Source organism: Bombina bombina, chromosome 7 (assembly GCF_027579735.1).
Source record: "Bombina bombina isolate aBomBom1 chromosome 7, aBomBom1.pri, whole genome shotgun sequence".
Classification (NCBI taxonomy): Eukaryota; Metazoa; Chordata; class Amphibia; order Anura; family Bombinatoridae; genus Bombina; species Bombina bombina.
The window spans coordinates 594,367,442-594,387,632 of record NC_069505.1 but is presented as its reverse complement, the minus strand read 5'-3'; the positions used below and the strand labels follow the sequence as shown (position 1 = coordinate 594,387,632).

The 20,191-nt window shown below is 35.4% G+C and overlaps 1 protein-coding gene and 1 pseudogene across 1 annotated transcript; one reads left to right on the top strand and one right to left on the bottom strand.

The window, feature by feature from the left end:
- Nucleotides 1-20,191, top strand: part of LOC128667169 (E3 ubiquitin/ISG15 ligase TRIM25-like) — a 239,590-nt pseudogene that overhangs the window by 138,001 nt on the left and 81,398 nt on the right.
- On the bottom strand, nt 12,908-14,509 carry LOC128667174 (E3 ubiquitin/ISG15 ligase TRIM25-like). Its single transcript, XM_053722104.1, has one exon. The coding sequence runs from the start codon at nt 14,489-14,491 to the stop codon at nt 12,908-12,910; it is 1,584 nt and encodes a 527-aa protein (XP_053578079.1). The 5' UTR covers nt 14,492-14,509.

The window sequence follows — 20,191 nt, the reverse complement described above, 5'->3', positions numbered from 1 at the left end:
AATATTTTACAAATGGGGGAAGGGATTGTTATTTTAGCAGGGGACTTCAATATGGTACCTCGAATACCCATTGACAGGCATAGGGGGAAAAAAAATACCTGTTCGCAATCCAAGAGAGATAAGCTAGAGGCCAGAATGTTTAGAACCTTAGAGAGTAACTTGGCTCTTAAAGATTTATGGAGATTACAACATCCAGATCAAAGAGACTATACGTGCAAGGCTAGAAACGCCAACTCTCTCTCAAGAATAGATTTATTTCTAGTTAGTGATAAAGTCATAAAGATAGGCTCTACTACTAAGATTGCACAAATAACCATTTCAGACCATGCTCCAATTCTATTAGAGATCCCTATCTGTGGTAAAATGCACCCCTCACGGCGGTTTTTTTTCCCAAAATTTTTATCATGCAATTTAAAGTTTAAAAACTGGCTAATGAATAAAATGAACGAATTTTTCTCTTTAAATTTGGGCTCAGTCAATAATCCAATTTCTTTATGGGAAGCGGGTAAAGCCGTAATGAGGGGCGAGATTATTGCATATATGGTCAAACTAAAAAAGAAAACCAATCTTAGACAAAATCAAGCATTCAAAGCCTTGACCAATTCTTATAACAGATATTTATCCCATCCCACCCCTCTGAATTGGAGACAATATTCTAATGCCAAGAGAGAGAGAGATACCCTACTGATCCACAATTCGGTCCAAGCCGACTTAAGATCTAAAGCAAAGTTCTATCGCCATGGGGACAAGGCCGGTAAACTCTTGGCTAGTCTATATAAGAACGTACAAGGGAATTCTTCAATTGACTCACTGCTAGAATCTGACTCTTTGATCACGGATCCGAAAGAAATATTAGAGACTTTCTCAGATTACTATAAGGGAATTTATTCCTTTAGGGAATCTGATATGGTAGCTTCAAGAGGTTTCTGGGAAGGTCTGGACCACCCAGTTCTTACGGAAGAGGCAGTAAATAAAATTAACACCCCTATATCAGATCAAGAGATCCTTCAAACCATTAAGGAACTTCGACCAGACAAAGCTCCTGGGCCGGACTCATTGCCCAATGAGTTTTATAAGTTACTGGCATCGACTGTTACCCCACACTTAAAAACACTCTTTAATTATTTCTACATAGAAAGGAACCCTATTCCTATATCCTTCTCTGCCTCTACGACCTCACTGATCTTAAAGCAAGGTAAAAATCCTCTAAAAAAGGAGGCTTATCGGCCCATAGCATTACTAAACTCTGATTACAAGCTATTGACCTCGATCCTAGCTAAAAGACTACAGAGTGAGATTGGGCCTCTCATTAAGGAGGACCAGGCGGGGTTTCTAAATAAACGCAACTTAACAGCTAAAATCAGAGAACTCTTTCTGATCCTTGACTACTTTAATAACTCTGTGGAAACACCATCTCAAGATCAAGTGGATCTAGCGGTGGTAGCCTTGGACGCAGAGAAGGCGTTTGACTCAGTACATCATCGGCATATTTTGTCTTCCTTGCTATCCTTCGGTTTTAAGGATAACTTTGTATATTTTATTAAAAATCTTTGTGAAAACTCTTCTACCAAGCTCTCTATTAATCAGCTAGAATCTGGTCCAATTAAACTTCAAAGGGGCACCAGACAAGGTTGCCCCTTATCTCCTTTGCTCTTTGACCTAGCCATTGAGCCTCTTGCCCTTAAAATAAGAAAAGATCTCCAAGGTATTAAGATAGGGTCAATGGAACAAAAAATTGCTCTGTATGCCGATGATGTACTGGTCTATGTCTCAAATACTAGATCCAATATCCCCAAATTACTCTCGATTACAAATTCTTTTGGAGCCTTCTCGGGTTATAAAATTAATTTGACCAAATCAGAATTAATGTGGATTAGGAAAAGTGAGACATCTATGACTGACTTACCTTTCAATGAGGTTAAATCTCACTTCAGATATTTAGGCATTAATGTTTCCCCCAATCCACGAGAGTGGTATGATCTTAATATCTCTCCAGTCCTACTTAAGGTAAAGGAGTATATGAAGAACTGGCAAAATTTCCCCCTCTCATTGACGGGTCGAATCGCTCTTTTCAAGATGGTCCTTCTTCCCAAGATCCTCTTCCCTTTACAAAATGTACCAGTAATCTTGAAAACTAAAGACTGGAAGAGCCTGTGTAAGGCCCTTCGGTACTTCCTATGGAGATGCAAAAGGCCCCGAATTTCGATCTCTAGATTGCATTTGCCCAGGAGATACGGTGGCATGGCTCTACCAGACCTCAGTAGTTACAGCTTGGTCTTCTTAGCTCGAACTGTGATAGATTGGCTACTAAATAAGAATTATTTCACGAATAACAGTCTTGAAATGAACATATTATATCCGTATAAGCCTACAGCGTTAATCCATTGCCCATTACACTTGATTCCTAAGGAAGTGAAATCCCTGAGTTCCATATACACAATTTTACAAGCTTGGAGAAAATTAGGACACAAATTAGACATAGACCTATCTATTCCGAGATTTCAAGGATTATGTGGCAACCCGGAATTTCAAAGAGGTACCCAATCGCAGGTCTTCCAGAGATGGAATAGCCTCGGATTGACTTATCTCACACAATTTATAAATCAGGAGGCCTGCTTAATTAAAACTTTTGAGACCTTAAAACAGGAATTCGAACTAAGCAACAAAGACTTCTTTGCGTACCTACAGGCTAGGCATTATCTTTTCTCCCTTATTAGTAAATATGGCTGGTCCTGGTCTTGGGGGAAACTAGATAACTGGCCTATTCTGGTTAAAAATAACCTATTCTCCATCTCAACTTGGTACAATTTGCTGGTCAGCCAGAAAGGTGAATCTAATCTGGAATATATAACGCAAAAATGGAAGTTACTATCGCAAGATCTAGACATAGACCCCAACCAGGTTGAAAAGTCTATAGCCATAATAACACAAACTACCTTGTCTGCTAGCTGGAGGGAATCACATATCAAGCTATTGTATAGAACTTATTACACCCCGCTCAAAGGATTTAAATGGCATAACTTCAATTTTAATATGTGCCCAAAATGTTCCCTTCCAGCGGCGGACTTAGTTCATATGATATGGACTTGTCCCCGATTAATGCAGTTTTGGAGGAAATTAGAATTTTGGCTCACTAGGGTGCTGAAAATTTCGCCTTTCTCTCTCTCCTTGGCAGAAGTAATTTTTTTTGCTGAACCCCCGTCCACTCATAGCTCTAAAAAAATAATAAATATGACAATTCTGGCTGCAAGGAATTTAATTTTTAATAAATGGCGAAACACTTTAATCCCGAGTATATCAGAAGTTAAAAACTACATGAAAAAGCAATGTCTCATCGAGCAGCTGGACATAACCCTGGCTTCCGAAAGAGACATAACTCTCTTTTTCCAGAAATGGTCTAGATTCATCAAAATCTTCCCTCAGAGAGAAATAGATAACTTAATATACCCCCTTAGAAATACAGAGACAGTCTTATTAGGACGTTGGTAAGAAAGGCTTTCCCCCTTTTCTTTTTTCCCCTTTTTTTTTTTTTTTTTTTTCTTTTCTCCTCTGTCTCTCTTTCCCCCTCTCTCTCTCCCTCTTTCTCTCGCTCTTCCTTTGTGCCGCCTCCCCTATCCCCCTCTTCCCGCAGAGGTCGGATGGAAAACGGTTAAACTGAAACTTGGTTTAAAAAAGTCTGTGCTTTTAACTATCTATGTGTTAATAGGAGACCTCCTCTCTTTCTTATTTTTTTGTATTTGTATTTCTCCTGAGAATTGTTGATTATTGTTTATGTTGCAAACTCAAAACTGAATAAAAATTAGTATAAAAGAGGAAATAGATTGGAGGTAACAGATAAGACATCCAGATAGAGAGGAATTGTAACATTCTATCTGACACAGAAAGTTCAAGTTGTTTAGGACTGTATTTTTTCTGTTATGTCTGATTGGATAAGACTTTGTTGTGTTAAACTCAATACGGCTGGTATGTATTGTATCTCTGAATTTTTGTTCATAATTTTACCTCCAATAAAAAATACATTTAAAAAAAAAAAAAAAAAAAAAGTGTATTATATACAGTATATACATGAGATGGTAACTATGTATTAGGTATAACAATAAACTGTATTATATACAGTATATACATGATATGATAACTCTGTATTAGGTATAACAATAAACTGTATTATATACAGTATATACATGAGATGGTAACTCTGTATTAGGTATAACAATAAACTGTATTATATACAGTATATACATGCGATGGTATCTCTGTATTAGGTATAACAATAAACTGTATTATATACAGTAAATACATGAGATGGTAACTCTGTATTAGATATAACAATAACATGTATTATATACAGTATATACATGAGATGGTAACTCTGTATTAGGTATAACAATAAACTGTATTATATACAGTTTATACATGAGATGGTAACTCTGTATTAGGTATAACAATAAACTGTATTATATACAGTATATACATGAGATGGTAACTCTGTATTAGGTATAACAATAAACTGTATTATATACAGTATATACATGAGATGGTAACTCTGTATTAGGTATAACAATAAACTGTATTATATACAGTATATACATGAGATGGTAACTCTGTATTAGGTATAACAATAAACTGTATTATATACAGTATATACATGAGATGGTAACTCTGTATTAGGTATAACAATAAACTGTATTATATACAGTATATACATGAGATGGTAACTCTGTATTAGGTATAACAATAAACTGTATTATATACAGTATATACATGAGATGGTAACTCTGTATTAGGTATAACAATAAACTGTATTATATACAGTATATACATGAGATGGTAACTCTGTATTAGGTATAACAATAAACTGTATTATATACAGTATATACATGAGATGGTAACTCTGTATTAGGTATAACAATAAACTGTATTATATACAGTATATACATGAGATGGTAACTCTGTATTAGGTATAACAATAAACTGTATTATATACAGTATATACATGAGATGGTAACTCTGTATTAGGTATAACAATAAACTGTATTATATACAGTATATACATGAGATGGTAACTCTGTATTAGGTATAACAATAAACTGTATTATATACAGTATATACATGAGATGGTAACTCTGTATTAGGTATAACAATAAACTGTATTATATACAGTATATACATGAGATGGTAACTCTGTATTAGGTATAACAATAAACTGTATTATATACAGTATATACATGAGATGGTAACTCTGTATTAGGTATAACAATAAACTGTATTATATACAGTATATACATGAGATGGTAACTCTGTATTAGGGTATAACAATAAACTGTATTATATACAGTATATACATGAGATGGTAACTCTGTATTAGGTATAACAATAAACTGTATTATATACAGTATATACATGAGATGGTAACTCTGTATTAGGTATAACAATAAACTGTATTATATACAGTATATACATGAGATGGTAACTCTGTATTAGGTATAACAATAAACTGTATTATATACAGTATATACATGAGATGGTAACTCTGTATTAGGTATAACAATAAACTGTATTATATACAGTATATACATGAGATGGTAACTCTGTATTAGGTATAACAATAAACTGTATTATATACAGTATACACATGAGATGGTAACTCTGTATTAGGTATAACAATAAACTGTATTATATACAGTATATACATGAGATGGTAACTCTGTATTAGGTATAACAATAAACTGTATTATATACAGTATATACATGAGATGGTAACTCTGTATTAGGTATAACAATAAACTGTATTATATACAGTATATACATGAGATGGTAACTCTGTATTAGGTATAACAATAAACTGTATTATATACAGTATATACATGAGATGGTAACTCTGTATTAGGTATAACAATAAACTGTATTATATACAGTATATACATGAGATGGTAACTGTGTATTAGGTATAACAATAAACTGTATTATATACAGTATATACATGAGATGGTAACTCTGTATTAGGTATAACAATAAACTGTATTATATACAGTATATACATGAGATGGTAACTCTGTATTAGGTATAACAATAAACTGTATTATATACAGTATATACATGAGATGGTAACTCTGTATTAGGTATAACAATAAACTGTATTATATACAGTATATACATGAGATGGTAACTCTGTATTAGGTATAACAATAAACTGTATTATATACAGTATATACTGAATGGTAACTCTGTATTAGGTATACATACTGTATATAATACAGTATATACATGAGATGGTAACTCTGTATTAGGTATAACAATAAACTGTATTATATACAGTATATACATGAGATGGTAACTCTGTATTAGGTATAACAATAAACTGTATTATATACAGTATATACATGAGATGGTAACTCTGTATTAGGTATAACAATAAACTGTATTATATACAGTATATACATGAGATGGTAACTCTGTATTAGGTATAACAATAAACTGTATTATATACAGTATATACATGAGATGGTAACTCTGTATTAGGTATAACAATAAACTGTATTATATACAGTATATACATGAGATGGTAACTCTGTATTAGGTATAACAATAAACTGTATTATATACAGTATATACATGAGATGGTAACTCTGTATTAGGTATAACAATAAACTGTATTATATACAGTATATACATGAGATGGTAACTCTGTATTAGGTATAACAATAAACTGTATTATATACAGTATATACATGAGATGGTAACTCTGTATTAGGTATAACAATAAACTGTATTATATACAGTATATACATGAGATGGTAACTCTGTATTAGGTAAAACAATAAACTGTATTATATACAGAATATACAGAGATGGTAACTCTGTATTAGGTAAAACAATAAACTGTATTATATACAGTATATACATGAGATGGTAACTCTGTATTAGGTATAACAATAGCCTGTATTATATACAGTATATACATGAGATGGTAACTCTGTATTAGGTATAACAAGTAAACTGTATTATATACAGTATATACATGAGATAGGTAACTCTGTATTAGGTATACAATAACTGTATTATATACAGTTATATACATGGAGATGGTAACTCTGTATAGTTAACAATATACAGTATTATATACAGTATATACAGGATTGGTAACCTAGTATTAGGCAAAACAATAAACTGTATTATATACAGTATATACATGAGATGGTAACTCTGTATCAGGTATAACATCACCCTGTATTATATACAGTATATACATGAGATGGTAACTCTGTATTAGGTATAACAATAAACTGTATTATATACAGTATATACATGAGATGGTAACTATGTATTAAGTATAACAATAAACTATTATATACATGAGATGGTAACTCTGTATTAGGTATAACAATAAACTGTATTATATACAGTATATACATGAGATGGTAACTCTGTATTAGGTATAACAATAAACTGTATTATATACAGTATATACATGAGATGGTAACTCTGTATTAGGTATAACAATAAACTGTATTATATACAGTATATACATGAGATGGTAACTGTGTATTAGGTATAACAATAAACTGTACTATATACAGTATATACATGAGATGGTAACTCTTTATTAGGTATAACAATAAACTGTATTATATACAGCATATACATGAGATGGTAACTGTGTATTAGGTATAAGAAGAAACTGTATTATATACAGTATATACATGAGATGGTAACTCGGTATTAGGTATAACAATAAACTGTATTATATACAGTATATACATAAGATGGTAACTCTGTATTAGGTATAACAATAAACTGTATTATATACAGTATATACATGAGATGGTAACTCTGTATTAGGTATAACAATAAACTGTATTATATACATGAGATGGTAACTCTGTATTAGGTATAACAATAAACTGTATTATATACAGTATATACATAAGATGGTAACTCTGTATTAGGTATAACAAACTGTATTATATACAGTATATACATGAGATGGTAACTCTGTATTAGGTATAACAAACAACTGTATTATATACAGTATATACATGAGATGGTAACTCTGTATTAGGTATAACAATAAACTGTATTATATACAGTATATACATGAGATGGTAACTCTGTATTAGGTATAACAATAAACTGTATTATATACAGTATATACATGAGATGGTAACTCTGTATTAGGTATAACAATAAACTGTATTATATGCAGTATATACATGAGATGGTAACTGTGTATTAGGTATAACAATAAACTGTACTATATACAGTATATACATGAGATGGTAACTCTTTATTAGGTATAACAATAAACTGTATTATATACAGCATATACATGAGATGGTAACTGTGTATTAGGTATAAGAAGAAACTGTATTATATACAGTATATACATGAGATGGTAACTCTGTATTAGGTATAACAATAAACTGTATTATATACAGTATATACATAAGATGGTAACTCTGTATTAGGTATAACAATAAACTGTATTATATACAGTATATACATGAGATGGTAACTCTGTATTAGGTATAACAATAAACTGTATTATATACAGTATATACATGAGTTGGTAACTCTGTATTAGGTATAACATTACACTATTATATACAGTATATACATGAGATGGTAACTCTGTATTAGGTATAACAATAAACTATTATATACAGTATATACATGAGATGGTAACTCTGTATTAGGTATAACAATAACATGTATTATATACAGTATATACATGAGATGGTAACTATGTATTAAGTATAACAATAAACTGTATTATATACAGTATATACATGAGATGGTAACTCTGTATTAGGTATAACAAACTGTATTATATACAGTATATACATGAGATGGTAACTCTGTATTAGGTATAACAATAAACTGTATTATATACAGTATATACATGAGATGGTAACTCTGTATTAGGTATAACAATAAACTGTATTATATACAGTATATACATGAGATGGTAACTGTGTATTAGGTATAACAATAAACTGTATTATATACAGTATATACATGAGATGGTAACTCTGTATTTGGTATAACAATAAACTGTATTATATACAGTATATACATGAGATGGTAACTCTGTATTAGGTATAACAATAGACTGTATTATATACAGTATATAAATGAGATGGTAACTCTGTATTAGGTATAAAAATAAACTGTATTATATACAGTATATACATGAGATGGTAACTATGTATTAAGTATAACAATAAACTGTATTATATACAGTATATACATGAGATGGTAACTCTGTATTAGGTATAACAATAAACTGTATTATATACAGTATATACATGAGATGGTAACTCTGTATTAGGTATAACAATAGACTGTATTATATACAGTATATAAATGAGATGGTAACTCTGTATTAGGTATAAAAATAAACTGTATTATATACAGTATATACATGAGATGGTAACTATGTATTAAGTATAACAATAAACTATTATATACATGAGATGGTAACTCTGTATTAGGTATAACAATAAACTGTATTATATACAGTATATACATGAGATGGTAACTCTGTATTAGGTATAACAATAAACTGTATTATATACAGTATATACATGAGATGGTAACTCTGTATTAGGTATAACAATAAACTGTATTATATACAGTATATACATGAGATGGTAACTGTGTATTAGGTATAGCAATAAACTGTACTATATACAGTATATACATGAGATGGTAACTCTTTATTAGGTATAACAATAAACTGTATTATATACAGCATATACATGAGATGGTAACTGTGTATTAGGTATAAGAAGAAACTGTATTATATACAGTATATACATGAGATGGTAACTCTGTATTAGGTATAACAATAAACTGTATTATATACAGTATATACATAAGATGGTAACTCTGTATTAGGTATAACAATAAACTGTATTATATACAGTATATACATGAGATGGTAACTCTGTATTAGGTATAACAATAAACTGTATTATATACAGTATATACATGAGTTGGTAACTCTGTATTAGGTATAACATTACACTATTATATACAGTATATACATGAGATGGTAACTCTGTATTAGGTATAACAATAAACTATTATATACAGTATATACATGAGATGGTAACTCTGTATTAGGTATAACAATAACATGTATTATATACAGTATATACATGAGATGGTAACTATGTATTAAGTATAACAATAAACTGTATTATATACAGTATATACATGAGATGGTAACTCTGTATTAGGTATAACAAACTGTATTATATACAGTATATACATGAGATGGTAACTCTGTATTAGGTATAACAATAAACTGTATTATATACAGTATATACATGAGATGGTAACTCTGTATTAGGTATAACAATAAACTGTATTATATACAGTATATACATGAGATGGTAACTGTGTATTAGGTATAACAATAAACTGTATTATATACAGTATATACATGAGATGGTAACTCTGTATTTGGTATAACAATAAACTGTATTATATACAGTATATACATGAGATGGTAACTCTGTATTAGGTATAACAATAGACTGTATTATATACAGTATATAAATGAGATGGTAACTCTGTATTAGGTATAAAAATAAACTGTATTATATACAGTATATACATGAGATGGTAACTATGTATTAAGTATAACAATAAACTGTATTATATACAGTATATACATGAGATGGTAACTCTGTATTAGGTATAACAATAAACTGTATTATATACAGTATATACATGAGATGGTAACTCTGTATTAGGTATAACAATAGACTGTATTATATACAGTATATAAATGAGATGGTAACTCTGTATTAGGTATAAAAATAAACTGTATTATATACAGTATATACATGAGATGGTAACTATGTATTAAGTATAACAATAAACTATTATATACATGAGATGGTAACTCTGTATTAGGTATAACAATAAACTGTATTATATACAGTATATACATGAGATGATAACTCTGTATTAGGTATAACAATAAACTGTATTATATACAGTATATACATGAGATGGTAACTCTGTTAGGTATAACAATAAACTGTATTATATACAGTATATACATGAGATGGTAACTCTGTATTAGGTATAACAATAAACTGTATTATATACATGAGATGGTAACTCTGTATTAGGTATAACAATAAACTGTATTATATATAGTATATACATGAGATGCTAACTCTGTATTAGGTATAACAATAAACTGTATTATATATAGTATATACATGAGATGCTAACTCTGTATTAGGTATAACAATAAACTGTATTATATACATGAGATGGTAACTCTGTATTAGGTATAACAATAAACTGTATTATATACATGAGATGGTAACTCTGTATTAGGTATAACAATAAACTGTATTATATACATGAGATGGTAACTCTGTATTAGGCATAACAAACTGTATTATATACAGTATATACATGGATGGTAACTCTGTATTAGGTATAACAATAAACTGTATTATATACAGTATATACATGAGATGGTAACTCTGTATTAGGTATAACAATAAACTGTATTATATACAGTATATACATGAGATGGTAACTCTGTATTAGGCATAACAAACTGTATTATATACAGTATATACATGGATGGTAATTCTGTATTAGGTATAACAAATGATTAGATAACCATGATCAGTCATCTCTATATTAGATGTCACCTGTGTACTACATCACAGGATGCTGAAGAGGGCTGGTTATGTACACACCTGGCACAGTGATGCCACTTACCTCAGGCAAATGTATTATGTAGGTACCTGTGTCTTCTTTACAGCAGGAGAACCCTCTGATCCGCAACTTGTTTTATACTCACAGTTTATGTAACCAGTTTATGTAACCTGCACTCACCTGGTCTTTTAACCCTACGTGTACTGGCCCCTGTTGTTATTAACCTTTATTCTAGTGTTAGCAGTCAAGTCCTAAACTGCTAGTGACACACAATTATCAGACCCTCCAGTGCTGATAAACCTAACTGCACCTGCCCCCATCCCCTATTAACCCTAACTGCACCTGCCCCTATTACCCTGTATGCACCTGCCCCATCCCCTATTTCCCTTACTGCCCCATCTCCTCTTAACCCTACCTGCCTGTATTCTCTCTTAACCCTACCTGTACTTGCCCCATCCCCTATTTCTATTTGCACCAGCCCCCATCCCCTCTTAACTCTACCTGCACTTGCTCCATACCATATTCCAAAATGCACCAGCCCCCATCCCCCTATTATGCCTAACTGCACCTGCCCCATCCCCTCTTAACCCTACCTGCCCCTGCACCCTTACCCTCTAAACCCTACCTACCCCTACCCCCATCCACTATTCCTAATTGCACCAGACCCCACCCGTATTATCCCCAACTGCAACAGACCCCATTCCCTATTAAAACCCTACCCCTAGCAGTGCCCTATTTAGTTAATGCACAGGAGGGAGAGGTCATCAGGAGACACAGAGAAGTGACAGCGTCATCAGAACAAGATACAACACTAGATAAGTGGTCTCCTTTCTAATCTTAGCTTTGTTGTAAATGACAAAAGATTATAGCTACAACATAGAACCACCTTATTAATGAAAAACTGAAGTACATTGGCTGTATGGGGCAGATATTGAATCACTATATATTATGAGACATACATATATAAAACAATCTCTCTATATCTCTTGCTCTCTCTCTCTTATCTCCACACAGATAACTGATTATTATAATAATAAAAAACTAAATACAAATAATTATTGCACAAATTTGTTTTTATTTCAAATCCAGTTTAAACAAAATATGTACTAAACACAAACTAGAGATGAGCATTTGGCAGTTTTGTTCACTGCCGAATGCGGAACTAGGAGACTACCAGACAGCAGCATTATTATTATCATCATTATTATCTGTGTATCTAGCTCAGGATTCTCACCCAGGTATTATCCCATACCCAGAATGCAGCATGAAGAGGCTCAGTGAAGGTGACAGTGACGGTGTGTAAGTGTCTGATTGGGTCACACAGCTCATAAAAGGTCAGACGCCCAGCCTCATAGTCCAGCAGTATTCCTACTGTGTCACATGATAGAAAGTCATTTATCGAGGTTTCCATTATGTTATGTTGCATTGTAAGAACTGTATTCCAACTTAACAAACACCAGGACTTGTTATTTTTTCCTATCACAGACTGTTGTCCTCCCCTCTCCATACTGGGATAACAAACCCCTACACGCCAGAGACCCAATTTACTGGTCTGCACTTCCCAGTAATGTCGTCCTGAGGAAAAGCTTCTGGTGCTATATACCTGAGGAGCATATGTAAATCTCTCTTGTGTTTTTGGACGTTTCTGGTATAAACGCGACCAGGATGCCGTTTTCAGGTCACCTGATATATTTACTTTATTATTAGCTGTGTTGATATCAAGTAATAGGTCTGATGTCACTGGCACATAGAGCCCTCTCTTTACATCAGTCACAATATCAGCTAAATCTCTGTATATGGTCACTGAGATCAGATCCTCATCTAAATCCCCCCCAGCAGGGACCTGCTTATCACCTGTCTGTGTGACCTCATTATCTCCCTTCTCAGCACCACAAAAGTAATCTCTGTGTGATTCCTGGTCTTGTAGGACAGTTAATGGGTCAGTCATGGTGCACAGCTCCTCAATATGACGCATCTTCCTGGTCAGCTCGTCCTTCTCTTTTTCCAGCTGCTGGATCAGATCAGAGATTGGGAGTAAAACCTGCTCCTGCTGCCGGGTGATGTCACTGAGGACTCGCTTCTCTAGATCTTCCAGTTGTTTCTTGATCTCTCTAATCCAGGCAGTGAGTCGCTCTGTTACACCAGCTGCTTTCTCTTGCACCCCTCTCCTGTGCTCCTGCAGACTATGGACTCTCTTCTCAGTCTTCTCTCTCTTTGTGGTCAGTTTCTGCAGAACATTTCTCAGTTTCTTTTTCTCTTTCTCAGAAGCCTCATTCAGCAGCTCCACCTGGTGTCCCCTGTGCTCTCCGGCCAGGGAGCAGGACACACAGATACAGGCAGCATCCTCAGTACAGTAATATTTCAGAAGCTCTTTGTGGGTGGAGCATTTTCTGTTACCCCAGGAAGTGATGGGTTCAGTTAAGACGTGTTCCTCAGACTTGCTGTGTACCCTCAGGTGGGTATCACACAGAGAAGCCTCACACATCAGACATGATTTAGTAGCAGGTACAGAAGAGTGAACACAGTAAGTGCAGAAGACCCCAGAATGTGTCCCTTGTTGAGTAGGAATGAAATATCCTACAATGTTACTTAACTTCAGGTTCCTCTGCAGTGTAGGTCTGTAAGTAAATCGTTTTCTGCAATCAGGACAGGTATAAACCCCAGACCCATCCTGGGTACACAGCACTCTCTTAATACAGCCCATGCAGAAGTTATGGCCACATTTCAGAGTTACAGGATCTGAATAAAGGCTCAGGCAGATGGGGCAGGTTAGCTCCTCTCTCAGGTCAGCAGATGCCATGTCTGTATCCAGCAGCAGGAAATGAAACTGCAAGAGTCTTCTTGCAGCACAGGGTGTGGTGAGGGTAGGGTTGCCACCTTTTCTGTAAAAAGAATTTAAAAAAATAATAATTAAATACCAGTCGTGCTTATTAGCATAAATAAATTATACAGCATAAGTCAGGAACTAAAGCTGCTAGGACAGATATAAATAATGATCATTTGTTTTCCAATACATTTAGAAGTTTCACCATGATAGTGTCTTTATTTAATCTTTCAACTTTAATCCGAACCTTAAAAACCCCGGCCGTTTCAGCAAAATATTGGCTAAGTGGCCACCCTGCTGCCAGCCCCATATCAGATCTCAGATTCCTGGAGCTACAGCCACTCAGAATGTCACATGGCTGGGCCCAGGAGCAGTGGCACCGGCAGTAGTTCTGCCCCTGTCTCATGCCCACACCATATCTCTGCCCCCGTCTGCCAATCACATATGCAATATCAGTCCCTCCAGCTGCTCTCTGCAGTGCCATCTATGACATTTAGTAGCAGGTAGTGATTTAAGCTTTAGAACACAAAGATAAAACAAGTTACAGCTGCAAGCTATAAATCTACAACATAAATTTTATTTTATAATAAAAGTGCAAAAGGGCCCTAATAAGATTGTGATATATGTGCCCCTTATCTAGTTGCCCTGTCTGCCCCTTATACCACTTACTGTAAGCCTCTCCTCTATCAGTTTACTCACCTTGTGGTCTTAATCTCCTATATTTATAACCTACAGACACATAGTAGCGCTCAGGCCCTTTACAAATGTGTAATTAGTAAAATATTATAGTGTTTCTCCCACTTCCAAAACTATTTCCCTATAAAACAGAAAGGGGCGATATAAAATGATTTCCCTATAAAACAGAAAGGGGCGATATAAAATGATTTCCCTATAAAACAGAAAGGGGCAATATAAAATGATTTCCCTATAAAACAGAAAGGGGCGATATAAAATTATTTCCCTATAAAACAGAAAGGGGCAATATAAAATGATTTCCCTATAAAACAGAAAGGGGCAATATAAAATGATTTCCCTATAAAACAGAAAGGGGCGATATAAAATGATTTCCCTATAAAACAGAAAGGGGCGATATAAAATGATTTCCCTATGGGGGCGGGGCCTGACCACGCAGGAAGATGGTCACACATTAGAAGGGCTCCTGCATCCTAACCTGACAAAAAGCATTCTATGTAGTACAAATACTCTAATTAACAACCTTAACTACTTTGGAACTCATATGGGACAATAGCCTTTATGTGGCTGTAAGATCGGTTTGCTATTGTGAGCCATTGGCGGGGAATCCCAGGTGCCGGGTCCCCGCGTGGTAGGCTCATCTGACCCTATATACAGTCTCCGACACAGAAGCGTGACTTACCCATCGGCTAATGGTCACTTGCACCTGAAAACCGACCTACCATCTGTTTGCCATCCTAACGATGCGCCGGACAAAAGCCTGAAGAACACCGGACCACGCGAGGGGCCTCTATACAGCGCAGTGTTTAATGGCCTGAGAAGCGCTTACCGGAACTGCTTCCAGCGGCCCTGCAGAGGTGAAAATTGAGAGGCCTGTACACCGCTTTGACAGATCGCATCAGGACTAGCGCTAGACCTCTGATCTTCTAGCGACACATGCGGGGGTAAGCTGGAGGAATAAATGCTATACTGAGTTGCCGTGGGTAACATATATTCCAACATTGCTGCATACTCCTTGCAAGTTTACCGCAGCGCACTAAGTTATCTATCTTATTTGGGGCACAGAACTGTTAAAGCTGCTTTACAACAGTTATAATCTATCTGTCACTCTTATAAGGACTGAATTTGAGGCACAACACACAGGCTATTGCCCTTAAGGCTCATCATCCTCCCTGGGCATCAGAGACTCGCTGCCATAAGAGCTATTTAAAAAATATTTCCTTAAACCCTTACAGATCACATTGAGAAGTTGGATCTAGCTATATACAGGGGACACTCCATACAGAGAGGACATTTTACATAGGAGAGGCAAAGAACCCCTTATATCTTCCAAATCACATTTAAAACCCCACTGGGAAAGTATACTTTAGGGCATGCCTAATAAAAGAGCAAGCAAAAAAGATAAAATAAGTGCTCCTAAATCTATGAGTCACTTTCTTAAACCCATAGATTCTACTAAAGGTACAGCAGCAGTTGATATGGCGAGTTCCCAGGATAATCCAATTAACCCTATTCCACTTGATAAAGCGCCTCAACCCCACTTTCTCACTAAGGAGGACATTTCTCATCTATCATCTAAGACTGACATACAGGGAGTCATGAATGAGATGAGGAGCTTATTTGGTGATCTGAGAAAAGACTTTTCTGCATTGGAGACAAGAGTTGTGGCGATTGAAAAAAACTCCAAAGATAACACATCCTCTTTACACCAACAATCAGCTGATATCCAAAACCATGCTGATGAATTGCAGTATCTCAACGATAAGCTAGAAGATCTTGACAACAGGGGACGCAGAAATAATCTGCGTTTCAGGGGTGTCTCAGAGGCTGTCGCCCCACAAAACATCGAAGGCTATCTTCAGGCGCTGTTTAGAATCATCAAAGACTCCCCTTCAGCACTGGATATCCCAATTGAAAGGGCACATAGGGCCCTCAGGCCCAAGCCACCTAATAAGGCCCCTCCGAGGGACATTATTGTCAGATTTCTCAGCTTCAAGGACAAGGAGGCAATTCTTCAGGGAGCCAGGAGAAAGCACCCGATCACCCATGCAGGAGAAGAAATCCAGGTCTTCACAGACTTATCACCTATAACTTTACAAAAGCGCAGGGATTTAAATCACATCACCTCTGTGCTGAGGTCTAACAAGGTCATCTACAGATGGGGATTTCCGGTATCTATAATTGCCTCAAATAATAATAAAACGGCCATCTTCAGACCCGGCATGGACCATAAGATCTTTTTTGAGAATTTGTCGATACGGGCCCCTACCTCTGGAGGGACTTCTGGGGAGGAAGGGCCACCCTCCACCAGCCTTGCCGGACATTACCCTGTGGACAAGATAAATGGGTAAAGGATGAAAGGATTCCTGATGTTAATGTTTTTTTATCCATTAGACCTTTAAAGCCTTTTGTATTCAATGTTTCTAACTCTGGACTGCCATCTTTGAATGTACTATATACAATATTATTACCCGATATACTGACAATCACCTACTACATAATAATAATTCTGCCGATTGTATCACATTGTCCTCAGGTTTAAGTTTAAGTATTGATGTACTCTTGTAAAAGCTAATGTATTACTAAACTGTATTCTCACCTTATTCCGGGGTTGATGATCACTTTAAGCATTGGGAGTGTCATCCGCTTTGGAAGGGGTTGGGGGATGCTAGCCATATGTTTATAACTTTGTTTACACTTATTGTACCAAGAGATGGATAATACTCAATGTATATATTGTTCTTATTCTGATGGATGTTGTGTGCAGAGGAGGTTGAGTACACGTGGCGACCAGACTTGAATGTTCTCTATTTGTACTAGGATTAATGGCTGGTAGCGATGATCCCCACCTATGTTAAGTTTATTGGGGTAACACTGTTCCGCTAAATAATTTGTTATGTTAATCAGCAGCATGTTCCATGATGAAAATTGAAATGTACTACGAGTATGTATAAGTTCTTAATTACAACTTACGTCAGCATAGGGGCTTTTCCCCTAGTTCAGTGTTCTTTGTTTGTTAGAAAATTTATATTTTATTTACATAAAAAGGTGCTGCTGGATTCTCTTGAGTATCCCAGTGTCACTTGAGTGTTTTCTATTACTAAGGCTACATATCTAGCACATTACTTATTCTCTGTTAGTCTTTATCCTACTACTACTTTATCTAAGCATCCTCCCTCCCCCCTTCGTACTTTCCCTACCTCTTTTCTGAATTTTTTTTTTTTTACCATGCAGCGTAAGGCCAGTGTATTTGGGGACCACTCCATTAACCTTACCACGATTAATGCGAAAGGCCTAAATGACCCGGGCAAACGCTCCATTGCTTTTAAAGAATTGCACAAATTGCAGAGCCACATAATTTTGCTACAGGAGACTCATTTTAGGAGAGGTAGAGATTAGATGGCATAACGTCCAGTTCCCCACGGCTTACTTCGCCTCTGGACAAAATAAAAAAGGAGGGGTGGGCATCGTTTTTCATAAATGGGTACCATTTATTTTGACACATATTGAAAGAGACCCTGAAGGGCGTTATATTATTTTGGTCGGCACTTTGTTTGGGCATTACATCACTTTAGCCTCAGTATATTCACCTAGCCAGAAACAAGAGTCTTTCTTTTATAGAGTTCGTGACCTACTACTGGAACACACTAGAGGTATCTCTTACCTAGCTGGTGACTTTAATATAGTTGCTGACCCGTTGGTCGATACCTCTAAAGGGGTTACCTGTACACCATCCTCCACTATAAATCAGGTCAACAACACTTTGACAAACTTAGCTTTACACGATGTCTGGTGCACCCTACACCCCACAGCCAGAGATTATTCATTCTACTCTATCCCACACAATAGCTACTCCAGGATTGACCATATATATACTGACTCTTGTGGCCTATCGATTACACACCACAGCAACATAGGTCATATATCTTGGTCTGATCACGCTCCGGTCTCCTGCGCGATTTTATGGCCAGACATCCCTATCACCCAAAACACCTGGAGACTGGATGAAACCCTATTAGATAACTCATTCCTCTCCGACCTGCAGAAAACAATTCGGGAATACTTTGAAAATAACACATTTCCTTCTTCATCTAAAGCTATCATATGGGAAGCCCACAAAACTGTAATTAGGGGGGCTTTGATTAAGCAGAAGGCACTTCTCAATAGACAGTATAGGGCTAAATATCTTGATCTTCAAAATAAATTAAGTTCCCTAGAAGCTAAACATAAAGAACTCCCGACCTGCTTAGAAACCACAAGTCAACTGAGACAAGCAAGACTAGATTTTCAAAAACACCTAGCAGAGTCCCATCAAAAGAAAGCTTTACACTTAAAACAGTATTACTATGAGGGGGGCAATAAGCCGGGCAGAATCTTGGCGAGAACCCTTAAGAAGAGACAGCTTCGCACATATATACATACTATTAAATCCAGAGATGGACATATACTCCGCAGTATCGATCAAATTGCAAGGGAATTCCATGACTATTATCATTCCTTGTATAACATACAGGAATCTACTTCAGCGACCTCTCAGAGAGCAGAAGTTTCTGCACAAGACACGCTAATTAACTCATATTTGGGTGATATTAATCTCCCTGCACTGTCTAGAAAGGAATCCAGCGCGTTGGATGCTCCAATATCAGTAGAGGAGCTATATGAGGCCATCAAGGGAAGTCCAGGAGGTAAAAGCCCGGGCCCTGATGGATTTTCATCAGCGTATTACAAAAAGTTTAAGGACATCTTGTCCAGCCCTCTATTAGACCTGTTTAATGGTATCCGTGACGACCCTAATTTGTCCCACGTTCTTCTAGAGGCTCATATAACGGTATTACCCAAACCGGGAAAGGCTGCAGACACCCCAAGTCATTTCAGACCCATATCTTTAATTAATTCTGATATGAAAATATTAGCAAAGATTTTGGCCAACAGACTCAACAAGTATCTACCATCTTTAATCTGTAATGACCAGGTGGGATTTGT